The sequence below is a fragment of the Oenanthe melanoleuca genome, chromosome 5 (genome assembly GCF_029582105.1).
Source record: "Oenanthe melanoleuca isolate GR-GAL-2019-014 chromosome 5, OMel1.0, whole genome shotgun sequence".
Lineage (NCBI taxonomy): Eukaryota > Metazoa > Chordata > Aves > Passeriformes > Muscicapidae > Oenanthe > Oenanthe melanoleuca.
In genome coordinates, this window is record NC_079339.1 from 46,975,064 (window position 1) to 46,988,603 (window position 13,540).

Genomic DNA, 13,540 nt, shown 5'->3' on the forward strand with positions numbered 1-13,540 from the left:
AGAGAAAAACTGTCCCTTGGGACATCAAAACATTATGCCAAGGTACTGTTCCTTTCCCCCCTCCCAAGATTTTGGTTGCTTACTTGCTTGCTTAATTCAGGATGTTTTTTTGTAATAGAGGAACTTGACACCAGAAAGAAATTGCCAGCCTGGATCAAAACAGGATACAATTAAGTCCAGTCAAATCCAGCAGTTTAGCTTTGAAGTAACCAATGCCAAAAATTTTGGAAGCAGTAAGTGGGATAATCAGTACCTCTTTCTTTTAGTGTATTAGTGAAGAATTTAAACTCAGAGGCTTGTTGTTTGAAGCCCTTCCAGAATCACTTCTGTATTAAACTGTTCCAGCTCTGCAGATTGCTCTTATCTCTAAAGGAATTCCTGTTCTCCCTGAGTTTCCCAGTATGACTACACATGGTGTGAAGTGTCCTCTGTTTTCCCATTTTGGGAAATTGTAAACAGATTTTAATGTCTCCTACTGATGCTAACACTGATGGTTAGTTTTATACCCTCCCACTGAGGTCTTCCCTTTTGATAAATGCTTGCCTTTTTGGGTGCTTCTGTTTATATTTTTCTTTAATGTTCATATTCTCCTGGAAGCATGAAATTTGTAACTGTACACGGGGGCTAGACACCTTCTCCCCCCACCATAAGCTTCCTCCACAATAGGATGTGAACATCAGTTGGATTACACATAGAAGGTCAGTTAGTGCTGCTTTAATAGTTGTTCCACAGACATTCAGATAGTTTAAAGAACATTCTGTTTGATTGCCTTGCACACTTTTGTTATATTCAACAGCCCCTCCAATTTAAGGTATACAGATTCACAATACAGCTTATGTTGACTTAAAGTTGTGGCTTGTTCATAGAAATTTGAATTTCTTTTCACTGCTGACAAAACTTGCTCTTTTCCTTGATGTGTCATTGCTGGAATTGGCTGGAAAGAGAGGAGGAATTTTTGGGACTGAGGCAGAATGCAAAACTTTTCTGTATCCTTTTGAGACTTGTCAGCTACTGCCAACTTTTTTATTGAAAAGGCTTTTGTTTTTTCTCAGTTGTATGCACTTGGAAGATGAAATCCAACAGCAGTTGGTCGAGAATAATAGTTTAAAAGCAGTAGGGTTCTTTGAAATAAAAAAAGCTATTTCAACGAGGCTCTAGGCAGATGTAAATTGCAGGAGTGGAATCACAGCATGTTTATCATTAGGGTATCTTGGATGCTACCTATGCAGAAATATGAGTGAAAATTTCACTTATCTTCATGCCAGTTATCTACACTGCTTTTTGCAGCTGATTCAACAGGGGAATTTTCCACAGAGAGGTGCTCCAGCCTGCCCAGGACCTGTGCTCATGAAAGCAGTAGCTTTCAGTGGCTTTAGGGCCAACTGACCTAGCTCAGTTCAGTTCCTTGTGGGAATACCTCTGTTAAGGGAAACCAGTTTCTGCAGCCAAGACAAAACTCAGAATTGAAGTGTCTGCTTGCAGCATCTTGGAACATCTTGGGTTGTTCCTTCCTCAATATCTAGACATCTCTTGATCCAGGCAGCTCTTAGTGTGTGTGGTTCAACAGCAAGGCTCAAACCTCTGGCATCTGAGATATTGCTGATGTGGAGCAACTTTGAATAGTGCTATCATCTAAAAGGACAAAGACATTTTATCTAGCCTAGCATGGGTCAGAAAGCAGTGGAGGAAGTAATGCACAGGTCCTAGGAATATAATGAATTAGAGGAAAAGCAGAGATTGATAAAATGAAAAGTTTTTAACAATATTAAAATACAGGTGAATCCTGATGCCTCCATGTTGGAATTAAAATTTTCCATTGCCTCGGGTAGGGTGAACATTTTGACAGCTATATTTTGAAAATAAGCAGCTGTATTTTCAAAGCTTGTCAGCCTAAGACTCTGATTTCAGGGTGAAGCAGGAATCTGAATCAATGAAAATGAGAATTTGAAGCTAACCACATGAAACATTTTCAAGGATCTTCCTCCTCAGAATTAGACATATTTAATTAAATTAAAGAGGATTGCCTTAGGTGGTGGTTAATTTTGGGTGTGGGTTTAATGAGTTCAAACTAATCCACTTGCAGAGAACACAGAACAAGTCCTGATTGTCACTGTGCACCCAGTCTGCATTGCAAACAGTAGGGTGATAGTCTGGCAAACAGTGAACAGAACTTGGTTCTCCAGATATTACCTGTAAATCAATAACAGCCAGTAAGACATCTTCATTTACAGTGCCTGCTTCAGATAAGGAGAATATATATATGCATCTTTTTGTGAGACACAAGAGAATTACTGTGGGGAGAATACTGGCCATGTGGGGTATCTCTTTAGTAAGAAACATTTATTTAAGAAGAGCTTAAGAATTAAGATTTTATGATGAATTTGTGAACCCGTATATTGCTACTGCCTTTGGCAACTGTGTTAGATTAATTTATGTCTGCAGGTGGAAGGTTTTCAGGAGCAAATATGCACTGCAGTGATCACTGGCTATCAGGGCAGAAGGAAATAATAATTTCATTTTATGTATTCAAATCATATTGTCTTGCAAAAATATGATATCTAAAATTTAATGAAAGTTAAATGTTCTGAAGTAGAAACACGGATTTTACAAAGCAACACCTGAGCTGTGATGACATTTCACCTCTTAGCATCCCATTTCTAGAGTGATGCTTGGTGAGACCAGGGCAGCAGATACAGCAGAGCTGTTAAAGCAGATGCTGAGGTTTCTTAGTTTCTCACTAGAAGATTCAGCTATGCTTTCAAACCTGGGTTCCCAACAAGGTGGCAGCAGCCAAATGTCACAGTTCTCTAGCTGTCTATGAAAAATGTCAGACACCTGATTCTCAAAGAAATGGAGCAGTGTTATATTGCTAAGGGATGGATTTTGTATGATGCTGCTTCAGAATGTTATCATACTTATAGTATCAGTGACTGGTACCTGACATGCAGTTTTTCATTCCTGTGAATCACTGTGTTATAAAATAGATTTTTCTGCTAACTAGGAAGTGTTTGACAGAAGTGTTCAGGAGCTCTCCTCGTGACCCCGGAGCGTGCCAGTGGGAGCTACTCGGCGCAGTGGGTGTTCTCATCACCACTTGACTTTTTGCTGCTTGGTTTTCTGCCTGTTGCTATTTAATGATTTCAATTCTTTCTTTGCCAGTCTCAGAAGCCATTTAGCAAGCAATGTACTATTAGTGCTACTTAACAATGTCGACACAGTCACTAGGAAAGGAGCTTCATTTCCAAACAGTGTGCTACAGCATTACCCCTCGCCATCTGCTCCTGTCATGTCCCTCACTGTCGGGTTTCCCAGTTAACCCTTTGCCCTGGGCTCCTCTTCCAGTGCTCTTGGGGAGGGTGACAGCCTTGCCTGAACTGTAAATACTCTCTGAGGCTAAAACTGCAGGTCACTGTATTGGCAGTGACATGGGTGAAGGCTTTGGATGATGTAAATTGGCATATATTTGCTTTGTAGAGGCACAGGCAGAAAGATAGAGCAGTCACAGAGCATTGCAGGTTTCTGTCCTTAGCCTACTGCTAATCACAAGCACTTCACAGCTCACATTAATGTCATTTCTGGAGGGGGCACAGCCTGTAGTGTAAAACTTCAAATAAGACTGCAGGAGGAAGATACTGTACCTTATGGGAGAATGAAGACATGAAGACTGAGGATGAGATTCATTTCACTGAATTTAATCTACCAGAAAGATAGATTGCCAGTGATACTAATCATCTCTCTCTCCCATGGAGAGATGGCATATCTCCCAAGGATGATTTACATGGCTCTAATCACTGGGCAACCCTGACTGTTAAGTGGTACCAAGAGGCCAGATTGAGAAGGATGCTCAGATAGAGTCTGGATGAGTTCATGGTAGCAAAATTCTTTGCAAGTTATTAAATCCATAGCAATAGTGTCTGGCTTATAAAATTCCTAAGCTGAAAACAGAGACTGTGAGTTATTAAGGGGTGGTGTCAGACCTGTTTCTCCTGTTGTGCTGTTATTTTCCTAAGCATCTATTTATCAGTTTACTGTTGGAGCTAACAAGGGAGATGGACTTTCTGTTGGACACCATATGGCCATTCCTCATGCTCTTATCTGAGGCTGCTACAGCAGTGACAAGGGGGAATGCACATTTAGCAAGAGATGATTTTTACAAATTGGCAGGAAGGTTTATTTTGAGATCTGTGGTGAAGTGCTACTGACCTACAAACAGAAAAACTGGAAGTCAGTCTTACAGAAAGAGCCTGTGCCAGGTGCTGAATGTCAGTGCTTTACACCAGGTCACCTCAAGCCTTTCAGAGATTCAGATGAGCTATTTCACCATGTGCTCCCCTCAGATGGTGCAGACAGCTGGTTTGAGCCTTACACAGTACAAGGAGATTCAGATTTGACATCATTTACAGTGGACTCTGTAGCTGTGCTGCTACATGGATGCTCCCTGCCTTTGTGACAGCACCAGGGGAACTGACAGGGTGGAAGCTTGTAATTTCAAATAACTCATTGTGAGCACAGAATGTGTGCCCCAAAACCCAGGTATCAATCACCAGACCATTGCACTGGGCACGTGCACATGTGTGTGTACCTTTATACTTGGCATGAGTGTTCAGCTGAAAGATTTTGCAGAACTGACTATCCTAAATGCTGATAGCCTTAAAATGATTTGCTGAGGAGGCAAGCATCTCTGGTTGAGCATTTTGCTGCCAGTATGGTAAATGTATTCCTGTCATTTGCTGCAGAGATCTTTAATTAGAGTCTCTGTAGCTGTTGCATGGCATCATCGCTGCATAAATACACTTCTGTTTGAAGTCAGAGCTGCCTTTTATGGCAATCTCTACATAAAAAGAAATTTTGATTAAACTGAGAAATGCTTTCCTTATCAAATCCCAGGACATAAAAAAAGGCCAGTGGAATTGGATTCAAAACATCAAGCTGGCCTTTTGAAATGGAAGGTTTTGCTCTCTTTTAAACCACACTGTGTTTTAAACTGCCAGCAAAAATCTTTGATGCAGGGAGAATGTACCAAACTTTACTTTTGCAATTTCCTGCTTGGTTTCTTGTAAACTGCTTTTGTCTAATCATATTTCATATCATAGATAATTTTATTTAATGTGGATTAGGTAGCATGACATATCCACTGTGGTCTTTCATCATTCTCTGTTTAATTTTGAATGTGACATGATATTTTCTAGTACAGATGAAATTTGTTCAGCAGTCAGCTTTGAAAAAGAGCCTGTCTTTTATATCTCTGTAAAATGTTACGCATGGCAAGCAAAAAAAAAAAAAAAAAACTTAATTCTCAGACTTCTCAAAGTCTTTGGTGTAGTCTATAGATTACAGCCAGTGTGTAGAGGAGAGATGGTTTATCCTCACATGCTGTCCATTTCAGCAGCCTCTGTAGCACAGCTGCACACTGCCAGAATGGGTGCATTTTGGTTCCAAAGGGAGAGAATCAAAATTACAGTCTGTGATATTCCTGCAAGGTTAGCACCATGTACATGAAATGTGAATAATTTTGCAAGTTAGCTAATAGTTAGTCTTTAATAATGACTTTGAGACAATGCAAAAGCAGATATTAGCTTTCTGATTTTGCCTTTTTTTTTTTCACAGCTTCCTGTTATGGGAGGAGCCTTTATGGACTCACCCAACGAGGACTTTAGTACAGAGTACTCCCTGTTTAACTCCTCAGCCAACGTCCATGCAGCTTCTTCCATGCAGAACCCACCAGAAGAGACATCCCGTTCTTCAAATGATGCCATATTGTTATGGATTGCAATAATAGCAACAATTGGGAATATTGTGGTTGTGGGAGTGGTGTATGCCTTCACCTTCTAGGATGACTGTCACTACAAACACTGGAAGAAAGGAAATCTTCAGCAGTATTTGTCATGTGTATGTATGTGTGTATATATACATGTATATCTATATAAATACATATAAGTAGAGACTTTGTTGATTAAGTGCTGCCACAGTCATGGAAATGAAGTGCAAATTAATCATTTTAAGCCTTGATGGCAGAAAGTTTGGATGCAAATTGTGTGGAGGTGAGAGCTTTATTTGAGAACAGAGCCAATACCAGTTTTGTATAGAAATGTAATAAAAGAGAGATCAATTTGGGTATAGAAAATACAGAGAGATATTTATATAGAAAGTGCTTATTTTCTACTGTAGATTTTTCTAGCAGTTCTTCTGCAGTTTGTCAGCTTTGTTTGTTTTTTTTTTGTGCATTTTTTACTGTGGTATAACATTATATGGAATTGTTCCACGTCATGTTTTCTGGACATCTTAATTTCCTAGATGGATCAAGTGGCTGGCATTGGCTTGGTTCTGATGAAGTCCAAGTTCATTATGTGTGAGTCTTCAGCATGGCTGAAGGGAGACTCCTGGGCTGGATTCAAAATCATGAGTCTCACAGCCATGGCAGCAGATGCAGGATGTCTCTTACTTGCCTTCCAGTGTCAGTAATTGGAGCTGGGAATCAATGAAATGATGCTGAACCTGTCTGCTTTTCAGGGGGAGGCACAGCTATTGCTGCTCTGCAGACCCTCTGAATTTCAGGGGAGGAAATGATAAACAGAGTAGCAGCACAGGTTCCCATTTCTGTCTAGAGGTACTGGATTGCAGTGGTTTGTATATGCATCTCTTCCAGGAAACAAAAGCCTAATGCCACACTTTTCATCTCATTGGACTGCAATCCAGATTTCTTACAGCAGCTGTGTACTTTCATGATGTTATTGATGTTCTGAAGGAATTATGGGAAAATTGTGAAGCCTAATTAATAGTGAATATGTCTATGAGAAAGATAACATTGAAAGAAAGGTTGGGCACTTCTGTGCTTATCTGGGGGTGAATTCAAGAGTCAGGTATGACCTGGGGTAGAAACAACACAAGAAAAGTAATAAGTGTCAGATGTGCAAGTGCTTGTATCTCAGTATCACTATATCTCTGGGTTCTGGTGAGGGTCTTGGAAGTGATTTTTTTATAGCTGGCTTTAGGTAATGACTCTGATTATCCTTTGGATTTGTTCTACTGAGAGGCAATATTTTTACTGCATTTTTTCCATGGGCAGTTCATTTTCAAGAGCTGTATCTTTTCAAGGCAAGCTGTAGCCTTCCTTGCTTGAGAGGTTTTACAAATCTTGAGAAAAGAAAAAATAAAAATCACCACTGTTGGAAATCTTCCTTCACCCCCATAAAAATTAAGCAACAGTACATAAAATGTTTGCACTTTGAGAGCAGCAGACAAATTCTTCTTCTATGTCTTCATGTACTGTCTGTGTTTCCTGTCTCATGTAGCTGCTACCCTAATTCCACAAAGCCTTGTCTGTGGGTACAGAGACTATTTTTGCCACTTGCCTGCCACTGAGCTTGAGGCTGGGCTAAGAGCTGCTGAATGTATAGAGAGGTTTCCATTTTCCTCTTTTCTCTTTAAACCCATTTTCCTGCAGGGCTGGTGGACAGTTACTTGAATCAGAGCAGCATGCCTCAAATCAGTATTTATAAGCACTCAGCAGTCTCTGTATATTTTTTCCCTCTCTATGAACTGTCCTTTAAAGCTAGGAAAGATGCAAACAGAGCTAGCAGTGGGACAAAAAAAAAAAAAAAAAAATTAGGTTATTTTGAGGCTGAGAAAAACAATTATGAGCTTCTGTGTGTGTTGTTATTTCCCTGTTTGAAGGCAGGATTTTGTGAAGATGGTTGAGGACAGACAAGACCTATACTGGGAAAAAGTTTGAGATGCCCAGTTCTGGAAGACTGGAGGGAAAGAAAGTAAATTCTGTCTAATAAAATAACTGTAGTCATAAGAATGATAGAAAAATTATGATTAGCTATTTATTCCTTTATAGCCACAGGACAATGAAAACCAGGGGAGCTGCATAAGTGGTGTACATTGTTTGTTTTTTTGCACCCCTCCTTATTCTTGCTGAGCAGAAAAGAAGCTGTTGGGAAGCTGCAGAGAAGTTTCCAATGAAGAATTGAGCAGGACAAGGTCTGGTGTGTAAACATGTAGAATCTGTGAAAATATTGCTTAATGTAATGTACTGTGCCCAACCACTTTCTGATATTCTGCTGCCTTTGTAATTGTAACAGTTGCTCATGGACTTTTCTTCATTGTTCCTGCAGGCTGTCTAGTTAGGCCAGATCCTGCAAGCATTTTTCATAAAGAGCAGAACATTTCCACCATGACTAAAAACAGTTTGACACAGTGGTACTTGCCCAGTGGGATTATTCTGCTGCTTAATGAATTTGCCAGTGGAGTGCTTTGTTTAAATTTCCTAGAATATTAATCTTAGTGAAATTAGCAGTGTTTTCATCTCTCTCCCAGAGCACTGGACTAAACTCTTCAACCATGAAGAAAAGCATTGGAGTGGGAACAGCAAAGGAGCACTTTTCTGCTAACGAAACCAAGTGACACTTTTGTGTTGTTTTTCCCAAAGAAAATGCCCTACTTTCCTGTGAAACTGATAGTAATAGCAGGAGTGTTGGAAAACAATGAGTTCCACCTCCTGCATCCAGATCATCATCATACACAGTCCCATCATTAGAGGCTGTGTTGTCAAGAAGGGCCAGACAAAACTTTAATTTAAGTAATTGGCTTGACAGGGTGACATGGCAAGCTGGGTGCAAGCAGCAAGTGTAGGCATTTCCTGCCTCATAGGAACTGCACACTAACTGTACAGCTTCTCTGTCAGGAGAAAAAGTTAGTTTTAGGATGCAGGTACAAGGATACTGATGTGAGGGTCTGTGTGGAATATTGCCAGGTGTACTGAAGATCTCTAAATTGCAGTGGCCAGAGCTGGTTCAAGCTCTGATCTGTTTTGATAGTGACAATATGCACAATATATTTCTGGATGTTGTGCTCTGGTTTCATCACTAAAACCACTTCTCTCCCCTGGGAGGTTAGCAAAGGTTTAAATTAAACCATTTAAAAAGGGGACTAATTCATCATTGAGTTCAGAGAAGCTACAGAGGGGAATGGAGCAGTGGCTGAGTGGTGGATGTTTCACAGGTATGGTCCTGTGAAATATGCTGCCTCAACACAGCTTGGCTTGAAGCACTGTAGCTTCTCCTTTCTTTGGAGCCAGGCAGCTGGATAATTGATGTCACTCACTGAGGAATGATGAGGAAACCCAAACACATTTCCCAGAGCTGTTTTCTGAAGCCTTTCTTTAAAAGAGCAGGGTTCTGTGCTTTGCTGATCATTTTGTGTATCAGCCTGAGTAAATAATTCCACTTGATCAGTGCTTCAATTAAAAATGTCTAGCACAGATAGCAGTTAGAAAATCCTGACTGCAGTTCATTCTGTGGTAGATGCAGCAAACCACTTTATGCTCTGCCTCTAGAGGTTTTTTACCTCCAGCTCTGTTGTGCAACCTCGTCACACAAACACAAGAAGCAACTTTGCAAAGTTATCAGTGTGCCAAGGAAGACAAACTGGGGTGCTCTAATGATTCTCTTTTAGCCATGGCCTCTAGGGATCTATGGCAACATACCAAATAATCAAACTCCCTCTAAAGAATTTTTTTTTCTCAAAGCAGCCATCAGCTCAACACAGCAGCTGTGCAGCCACCACAGCAAAGAGACTAAAGGCTGAACAATTATTCAGGTGGGTGCAATGGCACATTAGAAGGGAGAACTGAGTGGGCAAACCCACACAGCTATTCCTGTTGTATTTTTATCTGCAAGTAGGAGTCTGTGCTTGCCCACAGCATTAACACCCTGTATTTCTGTGTCAACACACTTGCAAAACTGAAAAATTGATTTTGAAACAATACTAGCAGAGAGACTCATCTGCTACAAATAATGTATTTAGCCTTTTCAGGGGGCAGATGAGGTCATAGATATATCACCTGTTCCAAAATCCTCACTTGCAGTAGGACTTGAGGGCAGTCAGCATCCTGCCCAGCTGCTGAGCAGACTGTGATAACCAGCCCCAAATCAAGAGTGAACAGAAGCATCCAGCCATTATTGTCTTACCCTGTAGACCCATTTGAACATAAAAGAAAAAATACACCTTTGTGTCTGGGACCAAAACCAAGAGCTTCTAGTCTATGGGTTGTTATGTATTTTGTCTATTATTAAAAGCTTTTATTTTGCTATTCTCAAGCAATTCCAGTTGTTAATGTCCTCTTCACATTTCTCTGCAGGCTGCTTAGAGTTATTAATTTCATGCAGCACTGTCCATTTATCCAAGGTAATTTGACTGAGTTTCCTGTGGCTAATCACAGAGCAGAATCTGGAAAATTGCTCTTTTTAAGGGTGATTTCCATTTGAGATAAATAGACTAAAGATCACAATCCCAGATCAAAATGCATCTGTGCTTTTGGAACATTTGGAGCTCTGGAGAGTTGGATTTCACGTGGTTAATGCAGGGAAGGAAAGGGCAGGGAGGTCCTGGTGCTGATGTCAGCCATGGGGTTCTGACAGGCAGAGCTGAGTGGTTCATTAGCTGCTGCTGTGTCCCTCTGAGCCCTGCTGGCCTCCTGGCCACACAGCCAGAGCTGAGTGTGAGCTAAACCACCAGGTACAGCACGTCCCTCCCCACCTCCCAGCCTGCTGATCCTCAGGGATCACATTTGTTCCATTTACAGAAGAGCCAGAGATCAACATCCTGTTAGCTGTATTGTCACTGGTACCTTGTTCAGTCACCATAAGGTCAAGATAGGGGTGGTTTCACCTGCATTTAGCCCTTTACCCCTTGTCTGGGTCCTAAAGCAGCCAAGGCATCCTGAGCCTTAAAGTCTCCTACTGCCCTTAGTCTGATACTAACTTTTTGTGTTTCCTCATACAACCCATCTTTGCCTTTTACCTTGTCTTTTCAGCTCAAAAAATGAAAATTAAGTCACCACTATGCTCTTCTCTGGACATGTAGGGAGCTCCTGAGAGCTGTGGACCAGCCATGCCTCATTTTAGTTTGTGGTTCTTCAGGCACAAAGAAGGAAGAAAGTGTCCAATTAACCTACATTCCAGAGTAATATTTGCCTTTTCAGAACAAAATGCATGACAATTTTATCTCATTCTGGCCTGTCCCAGAGCATTTACACTGAAACAACATGACCAGATCTACTTTTGCTGGTTTGGAAATTACAGCAACACAGCCAGGAACTGGAAAAGAAAACCCTGAAAACACAAACATCTCAAGGACATGTCTCTGAAGTCAGTGTTTCCTGGGTGACATGGGCAGACTTGAGCTGTTGGTAGCAAGGCAAGTGCCTTTTGTGTGAGCACAGTCTCCTTCTCTTCAGAATTCTTGGGAGCATTGTGCCACCCATTCTGTCTTTCCCAGGCTATTATTTTCAGTTGTAGAAAATACTCTAAAATGTTCCTGTGTTGATAGAATACATAAAAGATTTGCCTCCTAAAGCTCTATTTAGTCCTCCTGTAAAAGCTAAAACCACCCTATTTTCTTTAGCATGGAATGTTAAAGATTCAAGTATCATCTGCACTGTAGCATTGTCTCATTTTAATTTTCAGTCTTTTGCCAGTCAGTCTCAAAGGAGATCTTAATATTATCCAGACTTTAAAGATGCTGAGAACAGAAACAAGCAAGAGAATCACAGAATGTCTCCAAAGTCTCTGCCCAATCCTTTAGGCTGCATCATTTCTCATTCCTCCCCATATTACCCTTATATGAGCTCACATCCATCCCTTTAAAATCACTGTCACCATGACATTGTCTCTATCCCTTCATTTTATTTCTCCCCTTGTCTTCACTATATTCTTTTCATTCCTTGGTGTCAGAGCAGTGTTCTTCAGCCCTTTTTAGCCAGCTCCTTGACTGACCTCTGAGAGTGAGGTTAGTGATCAGTAAGGACATTCCACAGTGAGGGCAAGGAACAGTAACACAAGGTCTCTTCTTGGGAGAAAATCATTCTCTGCCTTAGCAAACCACAGATGTTTCCCCTAAGCAGAAGAGCAAGATGCAGCCATGAAGACTGGTAACTGCAAGGTTACCTTTCAAAAATTCAGATTTTATAAATACATTGCACTGTTCTGCAGCCAGCATTTACTGAGCTTTTCCCAACCCAAAGTCCTTTGTTTTTTTAGCAGATCAGAATCAGTGGTAGTGCTCTTGGGGTAAGGTGAGGGCAGCAGGAGTGGGTCCTAAGGAGGACAGAAAAGCTCCATGTGATTTACTGTGGGGTCAGGGCCATTAAGGAGCTGCCAATTCAGTAAAGAAACACAGCCACAGTGTGCTAAGCCATTTCACATTTAGTCACACCTGCAGTTCTCAGATGCACAGCCAAGCTTTTATAGCCAGATTGAGCACTGAAACCTCATTGTACCCAACAGAAAGTGCATTCCTTTGCCAGAACTGAGGGAGCTCTGCAGCCCTGTGCTCTGGGAGCTTCCTGAGCTGCAGCCATGAGTGATTTCACATTTCCTGAGGAGCTCACTCCCACTGAAGAACAAATCAGATTGAACTGTTCCAGGTCTGGCCCTAAAACCCATCTCAGCTGCTGCCTTCATGAGGATGATGGAAGTTCCTGAGCCTGCACGCTGCTCTATGCAGAGGGACCTTTGCCTCCACCTGGAGTCAGCTGCATTAATAACACTGCATTAATAATCCTCTGTACTTCTGACATCTGCTCCACTGGATCAGTTTGCAGGACTAGCTGTGGGTTGCTGGGGTTTTATTTTACATGTAAAGATGTCTGTGATTTCCTAATCAAAAGCAAGAAAGAAAGCAGAATGCTGTATTTTTTTAAATGAGAAGGTAATAAAACCTGAGTCTGAATATTTTGATAGATATGCTGGAAGGATATATAATGTAGCAAGCAGTTGCACTATTTTTTTTCCTAGTATGAGTACCTAACCTAAGAAATATTTGTTCTTTCTCTATGTCCTCTTGTAGTTCTGAAGTTTGGAAGTTTAGGAGTGGAGTACAAAGTCTCAGTGAAATGTGAAGCTTATGTAAATAAATCTGGTAGTTAGATTTGTAAGGTAGCCTATTAAAATTGTTTTCAAGATATCTCAAATACTGCCTAATTATGTGGGGCTTTTTTCCCCCCAAAAAAAAGCTAAATTGTGACACTTCTGAAAGCATCTGTGCTTCACACAAAGTCACAGTCATATGGGAATTATATTCTTCAGTTCATGTAAAGCAGTTTTACAGGTGCCCTTTAGTATGCACTGTTACTTTTTCTTAATAATCCTGGACAATTTAATTCTCTCGTGCTTTCTCTCTGCTGCCCTGTTTTGTACACTATCAGGTTTGCAGGGATGCTCTGTATTGTTTTTGTAATACATGGGTTGGTTTCTAGAAAAACCTTTACTGTTGTAATCATTGTTCTTGGATTGTGGAGCTCTATCTGTAAAGACAAAAACAACTTTAAAAATGCCCTCTGCTTTTTCCAAGTTTACTGTAACTAGCAAGTTTAGTTAAGAGAAATGTATTATTTTAAGCTCCTGTTCTTTTCCAGTTATTGACTGCTTTCACTGTGTGTGTACTTAGTACTGGTTCATTCCTTTACTATGGTGAAAATGACAAGTTTTGTTAATTATCAGATGGAAATTGTGGTTTTGGATAAAGTTCTTCAAAT

General features: G+C 40.7%; 1 protein-coding gene across 4 annotated transcripts in view; it reads left to right on the forward strand.

Moving 5' to 3' along the window:
* Positions 1–13,540, forward strand: part of C5H14orf132 (chromosome 5 C14orf132 homolog) — a 38,003-nt gene extending 24,463 nt beyond the window's left edge. For 2 of the 4 annotated variants that reach the window (XM_056493669.1, XM_056493670.1), the window contains exon 2: positions 5,608–13,540. In XM_056493669.1, the coding sequence (XP_056349644.1) occupies positions 5,608–5,832 (225 nt within the window). In that variant the 3' untranslated portion in view covers positions 5,833–13,540. The remainder of the gene's footprint in view (positions 1–5,607) is intronic. The other 2 variants (XR_008840667.1, XR_008840666.1) reach the window with 2 other exon arrangements.